This window comes from Colletotrichum costaricense (assembly GCF_030867565.1).
Source record: "Colletotrichum costaricense strain IMI 309622 chromosome Unknown Scaffold_5.1, whole genome shotgun sequence".
NCBI classification, from domain to species: Eukaryota; Fungi; Ascomycota; class Sordariomycetes; order Glomerellales; family Glomerellaceae; genus Colletotrichum; species Colletotrichum costaricense.
In genome coordinates, this window is record NW_026848234.1 from 847,053 (window position 1) to 864,695 (window position 17,643).

Below are 17,643 nucleotides of genomic sequence, written 5' to 3' on the forward strand. Positions count from 1 at the left end.
CTTTACCGGATTGGCAGCGTTTCACAATGGAAAATGGCCGGCTGCATGCATTGAGAGACAGAGAAAATGAATGAGTCCCGGCGAAGTATCATGGCCGCCACGTGAGGTGTACAAGGATTTGGCTTGCTGAACAGTGTTCGATTGGTATTTCCTTATTCGCATGTCGTCGGTAAATCGCTGTTACAGTCAGTGGTCGTATTGCGCACGGTGTTTGTACTGTGTTTGCCCTCAGGCATGAAGTTTTGCTCCTAGCCTCGACAACTTCGAATGACTGTATGGCCTCTATGAAGTTGGCAAGATCATGGACTACGATTTGGTTCAAGTCATTCCGACAAGTCTCATCCTACAGCATGGTTCTCATGGCTCTACTTGTCACCCGCTAGCCGCTGTACAAAGTGTAATCTTGAATTAAACAATCCAACAACGCGGGACACCCCGTCATCAAAGAGAAGTCGGCAACTTCTCAGGTGAACCAATGGTATTATACATCTGAAACTTTCTTGGGTGCCTTTCCATTTACAACGTCATCATCAAACTCCATCCTAATCCCATTCCCAAATGCCATCCCTTGCCTAACTGAGGACAACTACTACCGGTGAGGCAAAGTCCACTCGCGCTTGCGCTTGACACCCGCAACACGTCCAATGCGATCCTAGTACACGGGCGTATTGTCCGCGTCGGCCAGCCACAAGGTTGCCAAGTCTCTTGACAGGCCCAAGCGAAGTATACGAAGCACGTCGTCGGCCGACGCACCAGCCGTGAGTCCCGATCTCCAATCCCAGCCGCGCTTCGTTTTGGCGAGAGAAGAACCACTGCCGCTGCCACCGCTGATGGACCGGTGAAGCTGGCTGGCTAACATGGAGCTTCCGCTGAGCATGTAGCTTCCGCTAAGCGAGCTGGTGCTCTTGCGCATCAAGTCTGCAGGCGTTGAGCCCTTCATGCCCGGCGTCGAGGCCAGAACAAGCTTGAAGAACTCGTCTGCTGCATTGAAGATAGTGGAGTTGACTGTCTGTATATCCTCAACGGCCTTGAGGAGCGTGTCCATCTGGTCGAGCGTGATGACCGAAGGGTTTTGGTTGACAAAGGGTAAAGCCTCGCCCAACAGAGCGAGGATGAAGTCCTCACTGACAACTGCGTCGCGGGTTTCGTCGTAAAGGCCTCCCCGAATGTTGTCATCTGAGCTAGCGATGACTGCAACAAGGGCGGAGGCGGCTTGCTTCCGGAGACTGGCAGACTTGTAAGGTGACATATCAGCAAGTCCATCAGTGTCACGAAGTTCGTAGAATTTCCGGAGCGTGGCGTAACCACTCAGCATCCGCCCGAGGAGATTCGCTGCCTCGAGATCTTGTTTGGCATACTTTTCGAGCGTTTGACTGCGCTCGTTCAGAAGTCGGTAGAGGTGGTCGTCCAGATCGTTGGCTGGGGGATAGACCGTGGAGTGGAGCAAAGAGTACGACATAAGGAGGTTGAGCACCTCGCGGACCTTTCCGGGTCTATGAGCCAGAGCGTAGTACCAAAGAGCCTCTCCGTATCTGTGGGAGTCTTTGCCGAGAATATCTGCGTAGGTCTAGAAACGGTTAGCTTGGTGATAAGCACAGTTCGATGCGATCTGCACGTACCTCTGCGGTCTCTTCGGCATAGGAAATCATGCCGAGATCGTTCAGAATTCTCCAGACCTTATCCACAGTGGCTCCTTGTTCAGAATCAAGCTGGTCTAGGATATCCCGAAGCAATTCTCCGACCATATCCTCTGACTTCGCAGCCGAATCCATGCGACCAAGGACCTGTATCGCCATCTCCCAACCGCTGCGATCTTCCGAAAGACTCTCGATCCCGGCAAGTTCGCGCGCGTAATGTGTAAGCGTAGTGTCTTTGATGCCCTCCACATCATCGGCGGTCTGAGGAGCCACTCCCAACATCTCCAGATCCTCCATGTCCAGACTCTCCATCGTGATCAAGTTAGGCTGCTCGGGCTTAGGTAGCCACTGACCGAGCGAGGCAAGTTCTGCCACTGAAGAAGCAATGGGAAGCGACCATGCTCGAAGGATTCCGATGACAGCCGCGAAGTTTGACTCGAAAGCCGAAGCAATGGCAACTTCAACAGGGTTCATAGAGTTGAAGTGGAAGTCAGACTCAACCGCCGTGTGGAAAGCCAGCGACAGGCGTTCGAAATAGGTCTCCGGGGTAGAAGGCGTAGCTGTCATGCGGAGGCCGTGAGAGCGAGACATGCGCAGGCTCTTCTGCTGTCCTCTGCCTTCCTCCCACCATCCAAAGAGACCAATCGTGGCTTCACACCAGTCCTGCGCTGTATCCAGGATAGCCTCTGGTGTTCCCATGATAATCTGGTAAATGGTCTGGAGATGTTCGTAGATGTCCCATGGAACCTGGCCTTCCGCTTTCCGCACAAGACCGGCCAAGGAGCCTCTTCCGTACGAGCTGTCGTCACTATCGCCAGCGAAGAGGTTCTTGTCCTTGCCCTCCGCAAATCGCTGAAGCTTGTCCAAGGAGCCCTTCGTCTGGATGCGGTACAGCGTCCAATCGCTGCTGAAGATATCCCAGTTGCCCTTGGTGATTGGGCACATGTCGAGTGCCTCGCACGCAATGCCGACAGCACGTTGTAGGTTATCGAGAGCTTTGCCGGAGTAAGCGAAATCGGCCCTGGGTCCCTTCTTGACGGACTCCCACCCAGCATTCCTCAATAGCTTTGATGCAAGATCGACATTGCCACGGATGAGAGCGCTGCGAAGTGTCGGCCAGAAGAGACTATGGCAAGCTGGACTCGGCCTGTGATTCATGACAATCTCGAACTGCTCGGGGTAGATGTTGTGGTTTTCCTCGATCCATCGGAACAGAACGTAAGGCAGTGGCGGCGCTTCGGTATCGACAGTGCCTTGGTTAGCGAAACGAGTGTGGTGCATCTGAAGCACCAACTGGGCAACGTAGGCGGCCTTCGTGAACGGCTCACTTTCGGGGCCGGGGCCAATCTCGGCAATGTGCTCTCCCTCTGGCATAGGTAAACTGTCGGCAAAGTCATTCCAGAGGTCCACCAGAGGGTAAACAATGTTGGCGAGCGAGACGTCTAGCTGATCGGGGTCCTCCTGCGCACCAATTCCTTCGTTGTAAAGCTGGTTGATCAAGTCTTCCGTCTTCAAGACAACGCCTGACGACTCGTTGATCTGAGCCATGCCCAGTTCCTTGTATAGGTCCTTTGCGATTGCGGAGAACTTGAATTCTGTCCGTCTGTTGCCCGACGAGCGACGCATGGACGACGCACGGAAAATATCCTGGGCCTCCCTGCGCATTCGCTCCGTTGCCGCTGGCGTATTGAGCAGTAAAAGATCCGACTCCTCGCCGCCTATGCCGCCTTCGCCCTCGTCTGAGTAGGTCAGTTCATCGTCGTTACGGGCGCTGTGCCGCAAGTTCAAAAATATGTCGTCGTCATCCTGGACCTCTTCGTCGTCGGCCTCAGCGTCTCCGTCTTCCTCTCCAATATCGGCTTCGAGGTATCGCTCCATCTCCGCGTCGGCGGCATCGCGTTCGTCGTACTCCTCATCGTCCTCGTCTTCTTCCTCTTCCTCCGAGCTGTCGGGTATCATATACCTGCCAGTCCGGTTATCGTAGGTGACCTCGCTCTTTCCCGCGCCAAGTTCCCGGCTTAGTGCCGACGGCTGTCTCGTCGTAGGTTTGGCGCTCTGCAGAATCGACCGGCCAAGTGGTTGCGCTGAAGCAGAGTCGCTTCTGCCAAAGAGGTTCTTGCTGGGCCCATTTGAACTTGCACCGCCGAATCCAAAGGGCTTCTGCGCAGTGACTCCCTGCAACAAGGAGCTTCCGAGGTAGGACTCGGAGGGAGCACCTTGGGGTGTGAAGGAAGCAGCGGACGAGGGTGGAGGACCGGCTGGCGTGGTTGACGGGTTTTCGCCGAAGGGATAGTATGACTTCTTCTGTGGAGTCTGACCGGGCGTCGACGGCGGTGAGCTATCGAAGGTTGAGTCGTCGAAGGAGAATTTGTTAGGCATGATGTCGGTGATGGAGTGGGCGACCTCAGGTCACCCGGATGAGGCTAGTCGTCGCAAAGTTGTGTTGACCGGCGGCAGCGAAATTTCTAGGTATTCGGCACTGCAGAAATTTGATGCGTCGCTGTCGTTTGATGTGCGAAAGTCGTCGAGGCTAATTGGGCTGACTGGCAGGTCGCAGGCGACAAGGCTGAAGAGCTGAGTTGTGGTGTTTGGCAGGACGCGCTTTTGCTCGATAATTTTTGGAGGTTCGCGATGCTTGGCCAGTCAACGCGGAAGAAGCCGACGTCTTGGCCCCACCACCGAGTCGCTCTGTGTTTTTAGGAGTGGCCCGAGCTCCCTGGCCTAGTGCCGCTGACACACCACCTAACGGGGCTTCGAGATGTATGTACGTAGTATGTACTTTGTACCTTTGGAAAGAACCAAGATCCTGTTAAAGCTTCCCGGCGTTCAAACTTCTGAAGCAGTAACCAAACACGATTCCTTCGTCACCTTGTTGGAGAATAATTTTTTAAGGTTCAGACGTCTCACAGCCATGCGACCGTGATGCCATTGTGATGTCTCTTTTTCCGGGGTAAACACACACCATTGAAGCCAAGTTGTTTCCCCTCTTTTGGCTGTCAACCTGGTCTTCCATCTCTTCCCATACTTTCTTTCCAATGGATCCATTGATTATCTTTTACCTGAGAGGATTGTTCATCCATTCTTTTTGACTTGTATCTCTCTTCGTCGAGTCCCTATCCGCGGGCAACTAGGAAGTTTTCTTTTTACCTTATCTAAGCCGTCCCGGAGCTCCCCTCGTCTTCCTCCGTGTTACGGCGTTCTAGCCCGGCAAGCCGATTAGATAGGGTAGAGCTGCCAAAGGCAGTAAAGAAACTGCTTGAAACCTCCGGGCCCGGACATAAATCGGGCTCTGGACGTGCGGGCCCTAAGAAAAGCGCTGTACTGCTCAACGCCATCTTGGCAACCACGGAAAGTCATCCCTCAGAAGGCGGGCGGGCAGGCTTGGCCAGATTCAATCGCCGATGGACTATGCCTGCAAAAGGGTGCATTAATAGCATCTCAAAAGCCTAACTCCGACGGCTTAAAGTTTTGGTGTATTGCGTCTTCAGACAACGATAGGCTGCAAGCCCGAAAGCGCGCCGGAAGAGAGGAGGAGGGGGAAACGTCTCAAAAAGGGCGGTCTTTTTCTTTGGTGAGGTGGAAGCGCTTGGAAGACCCAGATACGCAGCCTGCCCCCGCCACCCCCGGCTAGGTGCCCGTACAAGCCGTGATTCGGCCTTCGTTCTCGGGAAGGGAACCAGTTACTGCGATTTCTGGATCTTGGTGTCCGTCGGAAAGGCATCCGTTGGTCTCGACTTCTTTTATCTGACTGTCACCGTACCGTGTACCTACCTAATCACAGGCAGCCAATTGGGACAACAGGAGAAGGACTTGCCAGTAGAGTTCCAGCCAACCAAATAACAGAATTCATCCCCAGAACCTCAATCGATCCAATGACGTACTCGTGTGTTGCTGCTTGGGAATGCCCTTCCATCCGCCTCACCCAAGACTCGTACAAGTCACGGCTGGCGTCAGTAGTGTTTTATCCTCTACTTACCTGAGTACCTAGTCAATGACAAGCTGAACGTCTCCGCTTTTTCCAATTCGCGGTCGAGTAAAGGAAGAAGTGCACTCCAGTCTCCAGATAGAGATACGCACACAGAGGAAGAGAGGTACCTAACTCAAGTCTCAGTCCCCGAACCCCCGAGACTCACGGATACTTTCCCCTCCCGAGGGGAAGGTGGGGTTTGGAGATGGTGCCAAAAGACACCCGGCGGCAGTTCTCTCCCCCTCTGCCAGTGCCCAACCTGCATCTTGGACTTCCAGCTGCCAGCTCCTCCTTCCGACCTCGTTGGAATAAATACTCGTACCCTGCCCGGTTATAAGCTAAGCTTAGTGTGCCGATTTCCTCCTTCCATCAAGGTTCTCATCGACCATCATCACACAACATGTCTGCCACTGCAGGAAAGGTATGCCCAGTTCCCACTCCAAGCACTTTACATTACATCTGTATTCCCTGCTCTGCGATTTTCTCCCATCCATTGCGGGGTAGCTCGACGACCACGGAGACGACTAAGACGCGAGCCATCTTGACAACCCGAACCCATCCGCTGACCCAATTGATCATCTACAGACCATTACTTGCAAGGCCGCCGTCGCCTGGGAGGCCGGCCAGCCCTTGAGCATCGAGGATATCGAAGTTGCCCCGCCCAAGGCCCACGAGGTCCGTATCGAAATCTACCACACCGGTGTCTGCCACACAGGTATATTACGACCCCCGCCTGAGGTCTCGGATGAAGATCCGAAGGCTGTTTACTACAACCCCAGAAACTTGAGGACTGACACACTTTCCTCGGGACAGATGCCTACACTCTCTCCGGCAAGGACCCCGAGGGAGCCTTCCCCATCGTCCTCGGTCATGAGGGCGCCGGTATCGTCGAGTCCGTCGGCGAGGGCGTCACAAACGTGAAGGTCGGCGACCACGTCGTCGCCCTATACACACCAGAATGCCAAGAGTGCAAGTTCTGCAAGTCAGGCAAGACCAACCTGTGCGGCAAGATCCGCGCCACCCAGGGCAAGGGTGTCATGCCCGACGGCACCTCGCGCTTCAAGTGCAAGGGCAAGGACCTGCTTCACTTCATGGGAACCTCCACCTTCTCTCAGTTCACCGTCGTTGCCGACATCTCAGTCGTTGCCGTCCAGCAGGATGCTCCCATGGACCGCACTTGCTTGTTGGGCTGCGGTATCACCACCGGATACGGTGCTGCCAGAATCACCGCCAACGTCCAGGAGGGCGACAACGTTGCCGTCTTCGGTGCCGGCTGCGTCGGTCTCTCCGTCGTTCAGGGTGCCGTTGTGAACAAGGCTGGAAAGATTATTGTCGTTGACGTTAACCCCAACAAGGAGGAGTGGTCGAGAAAGTTCGGCGCGACGGATTTCGTCAACCCCACCAAGCTCGGAGACCAGTCTGTGGTCGACAAGCTCATTGAGCTGACCGACGGCGGCTGCGACTTCACCTTCGACTGCACTGGTAACGTCAGCGTCATGCGTGCTGCTCTCGAGGCTTGCCACAAGGGATGGGGTCAGAGCATCATCATCGGTGTCGCTGCTGCTGGTCAGGAGATTGCCACCCGTCGTAAGTACCCCTCGCACAACCTTGTTGTAGTACGGCATCAGAAGCTAACCACTTTCTCAAACAGCGTTCCAGCTCGTCACCGGTCGTGTCTGGAAGGGTTGCGCGTTCGGCGGTGTCAAGGGCCGCTCTCAGCTGCCCGGTCTCGTGCAGGACTACATCAAGGGCGACCTGAAGGTGGACGAGTTCATCACCCACAGGAAGACCTTGGGCGAGATGAACAACGCCTTTGAGACCATGAAGCAAGGCGACTGCATCAGAGCCGTGGTCGACATGCGCAAGTAAGCTTAACACAATATACCACGGGCTTCTGGTTGCACGACCGTCTCGGTGCGTCTTCTGAAATACAAAAAATACTGATAGTTTAATACAAAAAAAAGTGAAATCGATATCCCAGTACCGCCTCGCGAATCCAAACTGTGAAGCCAGGTGGGCGGGCTTGTGATGATGGTTTGGTCCTGGGTCGTCAGCGACGAGGTGGAACCGCTCAGCCTGTCCGTACGCGCAACGTCGCGATATATGTCGATAGCAAAATGCTCACACCATGTCGTCAAGATTCCATGTCCTTATTCACCAGTGATCTTTTGTGACCTTAGTTCGTGTATTTTCCTCAGGTGGTCTTCCATTGGGATTCTAGACCATCCGCTTGTACAATTCCGGGGACCCGCGGCGGTGATATCCGGCGGCGCGCGGCCCCCATAGTAGACAGTCCCAAAAGTCCGGGCCTGTGCCGCCCCCTACTCACCCTGCATGTTCCGGGGCGGGCACATATTCCTTCCACCTCTGTGTTAGTACGGAATAGATCTGGGTCTACCTCGACTGCTAGGTGGAATCAGCACTAGCTACCAAAATCGTAGGAATCCTGTAATTATCGGATGAGGAGGAGGATGGCCGGTTGATTGACGAATGATCCAGCAGGGTTGATTCATCATCTGGCAGGTTCTGTTAGCAAAAGGCCGAAGAGAGAGCTGCTAGATGCACGCTGTCCGTCACGGAAGCTTATCTCGCCGCTTTTGAGAGAAGATTCAGGTATCCTGGATGCTTCTTCGGAGCAGTTTCAAGCTAAATTACTCCGTACAGCAGCTCTTTCTCCCGTCTCTTTCATCCTGTTACCATGGGGTGGTGGACCAATGATACTGAACAACAAGTTTGTGAGAATAGGGTGCGGTATACCCGTCTGACACCATTGGATCGCAATACATGTACGAATACGTCTTTGTCTCAATGCCTATCTCGCGGATCGGACTGAGACATCTGTTCTCTATCATGAGTATGAGGCCTCTTGCTACCGTCCAGCTTGCGGTTGTACTACATCCTAACCATCAATTACACTTTATCTGAAAGGGCCGCATTATTCATTGCCCGGCCGTCTTTGAGCGAGATTGTCCGATGTCCGCGCCACATGTCTCGGAGATGTGCGGACACTGCTGAGGCTTCTATTTGACAATTTGACTGCAGGCCTAGCTAGACTGTTGTAAAGCCGCGGTGACGATACACCTGCTCATTTCTCATCAACTGGTGGCATGCCTGCTGTCTACTGTTTTCTTCCTCGGGCTGCTTCTTTGGGAATGAGACGGATGTCAAGCCACAGACCCCAAATAGTTATATTGGTTGAGGAGGAGTGGAACTGGGGAATCGGACGATTTTTTGGCAGAGCGAGCCGGGGGTGGTAAATAGAATGAACCGTGGGGAATCGCACGGGAAACAACATCAAAACCGTCCGGTTCACCGTTTGGCTCGTAATTTTAGGAAATAGTCGTGACTGGGGGAGGCCGAGGACAGTAGGGGTTCCCCCCCATTGTAAATCAAGATCCGAGTGCATTGATGGCTAATTTTGATGGGCAATCAAGGCTAGACTAGCAATCTCGACGTCCGGCGTAGCATCGACTAACACTGTTGGGGGACAACCCAGAAGGCAAGTTAGAGAGGGAAGCATGTCCCCGTAGAAGGTATTAGGAGGCGGTGTAAATAAACACTGGACTGCTCCATAAATGAGGATTCCCTCAATCGGATGTTGAGCAAAGGATTGTGTAACTCACATTTTTGACACATGTCTAAAGGCACCCGGCGTTTCACTTCTGAGGGTTTTGCGGAATGCGAGAAATGACACCGAGGGCGGTTAAGCCAGAGATTTTGAGTTGACTTTTGCCAACGCACATGTGCTCTCCATTGCCATCCGAACCGTAGGATTCAAGATCCAGCGATTGCTCCAGCGATCCATCAGCGGGCGGGCCTCAAATGGTTGGGTGCGGGCCTGCTGGCTCGAAATGCAAGGCGGTCTCGGACCCTCGACAACTCTGCGAAGTAGGCGGTTATTACTCGATGATGCGAGGTTGGCTGGTCTCGTGAACAGGCGAGGCCACCTCAGGATGCGATTCCCCCTCAGGGATGATAAGATAAGACGAGCCAGACATGGGGTAGGTAAGTCAACAACCGGATCGCAAGGATCGTCTTGTCGGGGCATTCGTATCCTTTGATTCATCCCCTCTTCGAGAACAACACCGGACACGAGATAATGACCGTGGATATCCCGTGTTCGGTATGCGGGTACGACGAACGAGGACGGACAACGTTGAGCCGCGTTTGTCGACTGGCAGGCAGTTTGTCCCAGATATACATCTTTCCCGTGATATCTCGGCCAGCTCGCTGCATCGAAGATAGTCCTCCTGGAGGACATGCTAAAAGCCAATGGCGCCGCTCCCAAGCGCCTGGATGCAGTGGCTGCAGGAAGCCAGCTCCAATACGGGAGGAGGTCGGGTTGCACGGCGCTAGGCTAGGCGGCACTGCTTGGGGTGACCTGTAGCTAACCATTCGGTGCCGCATCTGCTATTGTAGGGCATCTTTCCCTTCCACCTGTCAGAACTCAACTTGTGGCTGTGGAATATCAGGCTAGCCAAAGACAAGGTGCGATTCGGCATGCAGAGATATGTTGTTGTGACTTGATGGACAGCCAGCCGAGCATCTCCGGAGCCGAGCTATGGCGACAAAGGACAAAGTCTTTGCTCCGTCTGAGTTGGCCGCACCGCTCGGCCTAACCGTGTAGACTTCTCACTTGCTGTTCCACTACTTCTCAACTGATGATGGCCGTTGCAGGTCCACGCGGGGATCTCGGAAAGTTGATGTCGCGGGATAAGCTAAGGTCACAGCACTGGCATCTTTTGGGTTCGGAACCGAAGAATGCCCCCCAGAAGGTCATTGCGTGCGGTGCGGAAGCCCCGAGACGCTTGGGGACGGTCCTCTTGGGAGAAAGTAAAGACGAGGTTATTCCTTGCAACTATCCAGAGCAATGACTTCGGGCCGGTAAGGGACGATAGGATGCTTGTCCTTTGATTAAGATAACTTTGCCATGGCTCATCTTGAATCTACCAGCGCCTCGTTTGCACCTCATTCATCAATGTTGAACCAGTGTTGGAGCGCATGGGACGGCTGCGAGGTGCAGGTTCAAACGAATTTCCAGCGGCCGAGGCGAGCTTCACGGGCTTGACGGAGTATCGAAGTAGCATTGAGGAAACTGTCTACTGCTAATCTATTAGCTTCAATCTATTAGCTTCGGAACGTTGCGGCAGTTATTCGGTACCTCATGCGGGGGATGCCGTTGGCGAGAGCGAACAAGGGCCAGCGACAATGATGGCTTGTGACAGGCAACTGCGATGCGATTGGAAGGCAGTACCAAGTCAGTCGCCCTCCCATCTCTCACCAGCCATCTCGGTCCTTGGTTACGAACTGGTGCAGAGGGAACTAGGATGCCTCCTGCAACTCGGGCTCCAGCACAAGCCATGATCCATGAGGCCATGCTGCCACTAGCGACTATTGCCATGCCGTGACATGCAATGCCATGTACTGCACGAGAAGCAGAGCGAACGACCTGAGCTTGTCTACCATTGACAATTGCTCGAGATGAGGAGGATTGGCCTGCTTGGTTCGGACAGGTTGAAAGATGGATTAGGCTGCTGAGTTTGGCGGCACATGGCTTCGGTACCCGTCCATCGGCAATCCTTGGACAGCCCGAGGAAATGGCGGGAGGGGTGAAGTCGGCGATGTATCGGTAGATGGAAGGTCGGTGACCGGCCCCGATGCAACGGCGAGAAGTGTATCTTGGAGTTGAAGTACATACGACATGTTGGCATTAGAAGTGCGGAGAGGAAACTGGAGTTGATGATTGAGACAAGGCAAGATCAGGTGCCTACGCACCTTAGGGAAGTAGGCAGGTAGGTACCTTTGGCAATCGTGATTTTGACGGCAGTTGCGCGGATGGGAGTTTCCTTTTGGTTCTTCGAAAACTTCTCAGCTCCTTCCTTCCTTTTCTTCCTGCGACGATCCTACTCAGTTGACTTGTTTATTCGTCAGGTGCAATTCACCATTCATCTTCCACAAGTAATTTGTCTAATGCAGTGTGGAAGGCAAGGTAGTTGAGCAACATCCTTCTTGACTCGCTCGGAGCATCCGCTGTACTGTAGTGCGTGAGTACCTGAGGTAAATAGTCAGGTAGGTAGTCTAACATGAAGGTAGGCCGATCTACATCTCGACTTCTGCACCGTTCAACTTAGGTACGGAGTATTCACATCTGCCTTCACCGCGTTGCATCTACCTGACTCAGTTCCAGGAATTTTTTCAAATCACACCCTCCTGCGGTCTGCTTTGCGTCGTTGGCAAGCCCGCATGGATCGAATCCCGTCGTCTTGCTGCCACTAGCATCCAGAAAGTCACCTCATTTCCTCCATCACCAAACCACCGCTGACGTATATCACATTGCGCATCCTTGCCTTGAGAATCGAGGCACTCACAGCACTACCTTACGGATACGCTGCCGGTATTCGAATACCTTGCGCAATTTCAGCACCCTCGTTCCTATTCAGTCTCACCAGTGAATCCTCGTCAGCCACCGCCCCATGTTACTTTCGTCTCCAACGCCATCATCCATGGCATTGGCAGCACTGATCGATAATCTCGACAAGCCATCTTAGGCTGTTCCGGGGCTGATCCGTCTGGAGTGATCCATTGACTCGGGACAAGCAGCCACCGGAGCCATGACTTATACGAATGCCCGACGGAACGAGAGACACACGAGAGGCGCGAGGCCCAGTCCGATCCAGTACAATCCAGTCTACACAATAATCAATCATCCCGACGTACATTCACCGCTTTCGGAGCCTCACAAACCGTCAACCAGTGTCATCGGCATTGTCCTGGCGCCCATTTGACACAAATCAGCACTGCCAATTACAGTTTTGGAGTGCCAGGACCAGCGCCAGCGTCATTACCGTACCGGTTCCCGAGCCATCAGCGTCAGCGTCAGCGTCAGGCGCCAGCCTCTCTTCTCCAATCCAGTAATCCCGAGGCTCAAAGCCACCAGAGCGATGCCTCTCCCTCTCTCTCTCGTTTCGCCCACCCTTAAACACGACCCTGACTCCATCGTCCCCATCAGCGCTGTCTCGACCCCCGCCCCATCGGATCTACCAACCTACGGCTGACTACACCCACTACTGAGTCCTGACCACGGACCAACGATGACCTTCCTTCGGTTATACGGATGGTACCTGGGTACCTCGGACGCACACGTACGCTGTTCACTGCCTGTTCTCTTTGCAGCAGGGAAACGCCCACTGTTCCGGCTGAACAAAGAACAGGGAACCTCGACTTTGGTGAGTCGAGCCTCTCTTTCTTGTTGTACGGATACCCCCTACCCTGGATTTTCTGGTATTTCACTTGACCTCTCACACCCATATGGCTGTGCACCGATATCCGCCGCTTCCACTGCAACTGGAGTCGTTGCAACTGGAGGAGCCAGTACCCTTCCCAACGCATCACTTGACGAGTTGTCGTCAGTGTATCCGTACTCCGTACGCATACGCAGTAATAGTCTGCTGGGCTGGCTGGGGGCCCAACATCTGGCCCAAGTTTACGGACACGGCATCTCTGCTACGACCTCGAGTTCCATATCTCGTGCAAGGCCAAGTACGGATACCTCCTCTCGTCGTTGTTCCATTGGATTCTGCATGCGCAAACGGAAACGGCTACCTTAGCACTCTGCGTGGCATGGATAGCACTGGGGACACCGTGGACACCGTGGACCGCAGAATGGTCTGGCCGTGCATTGCATGGCAGCGCATCGGAGCGCACCTCAGCAGATGTCCATCTAGCGCGGATGAGTGCTTCCACTTGTCTAGCTGAGGAAGAGGAGGGAAGAGTGAGGAGGAGGGCCATGAGGTGTGTGTTTGCGTGTGTGGTGTTGTGGTCACACCCCCCACCGTCCAAACTGAAGACTTCAGAGTAACTCTCGCTCACTCCCGCAGCCACAAGCTCTCTCTTCCCGGCCGTGGAGTTGTAAAGTCCACCCAAGAGTGGCAGACTAACAGGCTGAAAGTGGTGAGGTAAGCCGCCTGGGAACGCCTCGCCTCGTTGCTTGGGTCTCCGTTTTAATCAATCCTGCATTGGCGCCTCCGATGAAGTGTGCCCTGCACGTCTATTTTCCCAATAAATAACAACATAATCCACCCCCCTCCCCAGACCAGACCCAAAGCTCCACCAGCCACCCTGTCCCCTGCTCCACGTCTGTTGTTCCTTGTCTTGTCTTTGGTTGTCATTGTGAGCGCTTCTCCCGCCTTCGACCTGGCGCCTGGCTTGCCCGGTTGGACCTGGACCCGGTCCTGCCTCTCTGCTTATTAGATCATCATTGACCGACTGACACAATTCGCCTCCAGTCTTCTTCTAATACTTCTACTCTCACTCATCACCTCTGATTCACTTCCTCCTTCTCTCCTTCTTTTTCTTCTTTCTCTCCCTCACGTCTCCCTCATCCCACTTCGGTCTCTTCACACCTCCCGCCTCGCCACGCAAGCTGCTGGACCCCAACGAGTCATCCTCTGCGATCAAGTCCGATCTCGTCTCTCGACGTCGCAGTCTACAAACCCAACCAACGTCGCTCTCAGAAGAGGACACCCGTAACCAAATCGTCTTCACCCCAAAACAACTACCAATCATGCCTCAGAAGAAGATCCGCTGCACCTTTAAGGAGTGCAAGGATGCTGCTCAACGTATCGTTGGCGACTGCGGATTCTGCAACGGCCACTTTTGTGGCAAGCACCGCCTCTTAGAGGACCACAAGTGCGACGGCTTGGAAGACGTAAGTTTTACTTCCGAGTTACCATTCTCATGGTTATTAGGACTCGGTACTGTGTTGCAAGATGAAGGACTCATTTGCTAACTTACTGCTCAGTGCAAGAAGCAATCACATGAGCGGAATGCAGCACAACTCGAGAGCGAGCGCACGCAAGTTATCCGTGGGGTATAATCGGATCGACAACATCGAGACCGATCCTGATTGCATTCCGCCATGGCGCTCGCGTAGTCAAGCACACATACACATGGCGAGGTGCCACGAGCTATCCCACAAGGCCGGATACAGCGTGGATTGCACCACACCAAGAGCTGTCAAGCCAGTCCGGGGCGCAAGGCTCACATCCTTATCGCACGTCCTACCCACATCTTTGGACCTCTGCACGACGCATGGATCAGTTATTTTCGACACAGTTATTTGCGAGATTTCGCAGCTCGCATTCATAATGCTGCAGCGGTAGCGACGGCGGCGACAACAGCGTTTCTGTTTGGTCTCCGCGTGATTTGCACGATTCAGAGCGGCATCCCGTCCGAATCCTTACACCAATGATGTGTATCATACTTCGGCTTAGGATAGTTCGGCTTCATACTTCTTCCGCAAGGCGTACCGGCGTATAGTTCATTTGGAGCGGCCGCCAAGGAGAATTTGGCCATCAAATTTTGACAATATTTCAAACCATTATTTAACTCAGTTTTGATCACTGCTCGACTCCATGTTCACTACCGTTTGACAAATGCATATTTCATGACTAACAAACCTCACTTTGAACTATGATGTTCCACACCACGCCACACGCTGGGTCAGTGGCAGTGGCCGTTCCGGCAGCGGAGTAGCCGCGAGTCGCCGGGGCCAGTTCGGAGAGTTATCCGCCTTTTCAGCCGAATGAAACCACGGACGAACATTACAAAGTGCGTCAGAACTTTGACCCTTTTTTCTCTCTCACTCTGTCACCTCCTTGTTCCAGAACATCCATCAAAGGAGAGGCGGAGGAAGAGGGGGCGCCCGGCGGGCAAAGACAATTCTGTTTTTCCCTTAGGCCCCCCCTGCAAGCCGTGGCACGCCGTGCTTCATATGGCCGCTTTCGTCGTCCTCTGACCTCGCGAGTCAGCCACAACTCTCTCCGCCATCCCCATCCTCATCCCCCTCCGCCCACGCCGATTTTCCACACGTCACGAAAAGCTACTTTCTGATTGAAGTGGACGACAATGACGGCACCAGTAAACCACGGGTCCACGGGGGATCAGAGCACGGGCGCCCACTACATACAACGGGGCGAATACCGATTATCCCGGCCTATCTCCGATATCGTATCTCACACAGTCACAATCGCCCCCATCCTTCTGCTACCGTCTTTCATCTTCTCTCAACGCAGTCGTCTGCCCGGACCAGCTGACAACTCACCACAACACAGTACACACAGTGTCGGGAACGACCGGCAGGCACGGCAATGACTCTTCAACTCCCTTTTCCGCAGGACCACCTCAAAATTCGGAATTCCTCCGAGTTTGTTCGGGTCCCCCGCTTCTCCACCGACCCCCGAGAACGAGACAAGTAGGACCCCGGTCATTCCGCTGGTTCACTGGTCGCGTGGTCGATTTGTCGTTGCCGGCGGACGGCACGTCATTTCTGCGATTGCCGCCCGCCCCTGGCGTTGATGTTGCACATTCCCGTCTCCGTACAGGACAACGCACAAGTAACGGTCATGCCGGTATGGGCCAATTGCTTCATTTACGACAAGTGTTGTACAATAGATAGGGTTCTATCACACCCTACTACCTGGATAGGCCGCTTCTGCGACTTCTTCGCGGTGCATCCGTACTCACAACTGCATCCGGTTCATCACCAACCGCCGGCTCCGATGCCGGCTCCGGCTGCTCCGTCCTTTGGTTCACAACCGCATCACGCGCAACTTGCTCCTCCTTGACAACCTCTTCCGTCTTGATGACCACGTCCCCATCTTCCTCCTCCTTCACCTCAACCTTGACCTCCCTCATCTTACGCCCCTCATTCACCTTCTTCCTCTCCGCCGCCTTACACAACCCGCCCAACCCGAGCTCGCAATCGCCGCACTTGCGCCCGACAGGCAAGCAGACCGTCTGGCCGAACCCGACGAGCAGCCAGTTGATCTCGCGCCACTTATCCTTGGGCAGCCAGCTCTGCAGCGCGTGCCGCGTCGCCTCGGGCTGCGTGGTCTTGTGCCAGCCCCAGAGGTTCGTGATGCGGTGCACGTGTACGTCCACGCCGATGCCCTCGGTGCGGTCCCAGGCAGCGGACAGGCAGAGGTAGGCCATCTTGGGGCCTACGCCGGGTAGGGAGGTGAGACCTTCGATCGTGTCGGGGATATCGCTGTTGAATTTGTCGCGGAGGATGATGGCTGCTGCTTTGATGAACCTAGGACATCCAACGTTAGCATTTTCGGTGTTCTGCCACATACACCCGGATCGAATGCAATCGCTCCCCGTGTGCCATCCATCATCGGAAAGAAAGGGAACAACATACTTTGTCTTGTTGTTATGAAACCCCACCGCCCAAATCAACTCATTCAACAGCGCAGGTTCCACAGCCAACACATTCTCCAAACACAATCCCCCCTCCGCGCCCTCCTCGTGCGGCGGCAACTCCGTCATCAGCCTCTTCATCGCCACCGCGTTAACCGTGTCTTTCGTCTGGCTCGAGAGCATGAGCGCAATCAAGATATGGAAGCGCCGGTCGCGTTCCGAGGCGTCGGGGTGGAAGAGGCGTTCGCAGCCCATTGTGTCGACGGCGGCGTTGCGCGCCGCGCCGTGGAGGCGCATTTCTTTGACGGTGTTGTAGATTTGCGACCAGTCTGTTGGGGGTTCGATGTGTGTTGTGGAGGAAGAAGGGGATGTGCCGCGGATCGTGCGTGCTGGTTTACGGGTTTTGCGGGCTTTTGGAGGGGATGGTGGTGATGTGGCGTCGGTTTCGATGTGTTCGGTTTTGAGTCTCGTTCGTGATTTTGATGTCGTTCTTGGTGGTGGTGGTGGCGGTGGTGCTGCTGCTGCTGTGCCTGTGGCACTTTCACTCTCCTCGCCTTGTACTTCCTCCTCTTTGACAACCCGTCTCCGTTTCCTGCTCGGCGGATCGGGAATAACATCTTCAATGTCAGCGACGCCTAGGATTATATCGTGGAGCGCGGCTTCCGTGGCTGTCGCCTTGGAATCCCCCGTAGAGGTCGTTGAATTCGATGCGTATGCGAACCGCGCGAGCGAAGATCTCGTCGTCCGGCGGGTCTGTGACGGCGGCGGCGGCGGCGGCGATGATGCCGCCATCTTGTTGAAGAGCGCCGACGTCTCTTTTGCTAGTTTCGAGGTCTTCAT

At 54.4% G+C, this 17,643-nt stretch overlaps 5 protein-coding genes across 5 annotated transcripts; 2 read left to right on the forward strand and 3 right to left on the reverse strand.

The window, feature by feature from the left end:
* Nucleotides 1-652: 652 nt before the first annotated feature.
* On the reverse strand, nt 653-4,016 carry CCOS01_05419 (nuclear pore complex subunit Nup85; the record flags this gene model as incomplete). The annotated part of the gene is made up of 2 exons (XM_060453599.1): nt 653-1,567; nt 1,620-4,016. 2 exons carry the CDS (start codon nt 4,014-4,016, stop codon nt 653-655), a joined length of 3,312 nt encoding a protein of 1,103 aa, XP_060315371.1.
* A 1,988-nt stretch (nt 4,017-6,004) lies between these two features.
* CCOS01_05420 (uncharacterized protein) lies at nt 6,005-7,473 on the forward strand (the record flags this gene model as incomplete). The annotated part of the gene is made up of 4 exons (XM_060453600.1): nt 6,005-6,025; nt 6,190-6,319; nt 6,418-7,191; nt 7,256-7,473. The coding sequence occupies 4 exons, from the start codon at nt 6,005-6,007 to the stop codon at nt 7,471-7,473; spliced, it is 1,143 nt and encodes a 380-aa protein (XP_060315372.1).
* Nucleotides 7,474-9,307: 1,834 nt separating this feature from the next.
* CCOS01_05421 (uncharacterized protein) lies at nt 9,308-9,865 on the reverse strand (the record flags this gene model as incomplete). The annotated part of the gene is made up of 1 exon (XM_060453601.1): nt 9,308-9,865. The coding sequence occupies one exon, from the start codon at nt 9,863-9,865 to the stop codon at nt 9,308-9,310; it is 558 nt and encodes a 185-aa protein (XP_060315373.1).
* Nucleotides 9,866-14,167: 4,302 nt separating this feature from the next.
* Nucleotides 14,168-14,479, forward strand: CCOS01_05422 (AN1-type zinc finger protein; the record flags this gene model as incomplete). Its single annotated transcript, XM_060453602.1, has 2 exons — nt 14,168-14,311; nt 14,405-14,479. The coding sequence occupies 2 exons, from the start codon at nt 14,168-14,170 to the stop codon at nt 14,477-14,479; spliced, it is 219 nt and encodes a 72-aa protein (XP_060315374.1).
* An 893-nt stretch (nt 14,480-15,372) lies between these two features.
* CCOS01_05423 (HhH-GPD superfamily base excision DNA repair protein) lies at nt 15,373-17,643 on the reverse strand (the record flags this gene model as incomplete). Its single annotated transcript, XM_060453603.1, has 3 exons — nt 15,373-15,396; nt 16,129-16,696; nt 16,805-17,643. 3 exons carry the CDS (start codon nt 17,641-17,643, stop codon nt 15,373-15,375), a joined length of 1,431 nt encoding a protein of 476 aa, XP_060315375.1.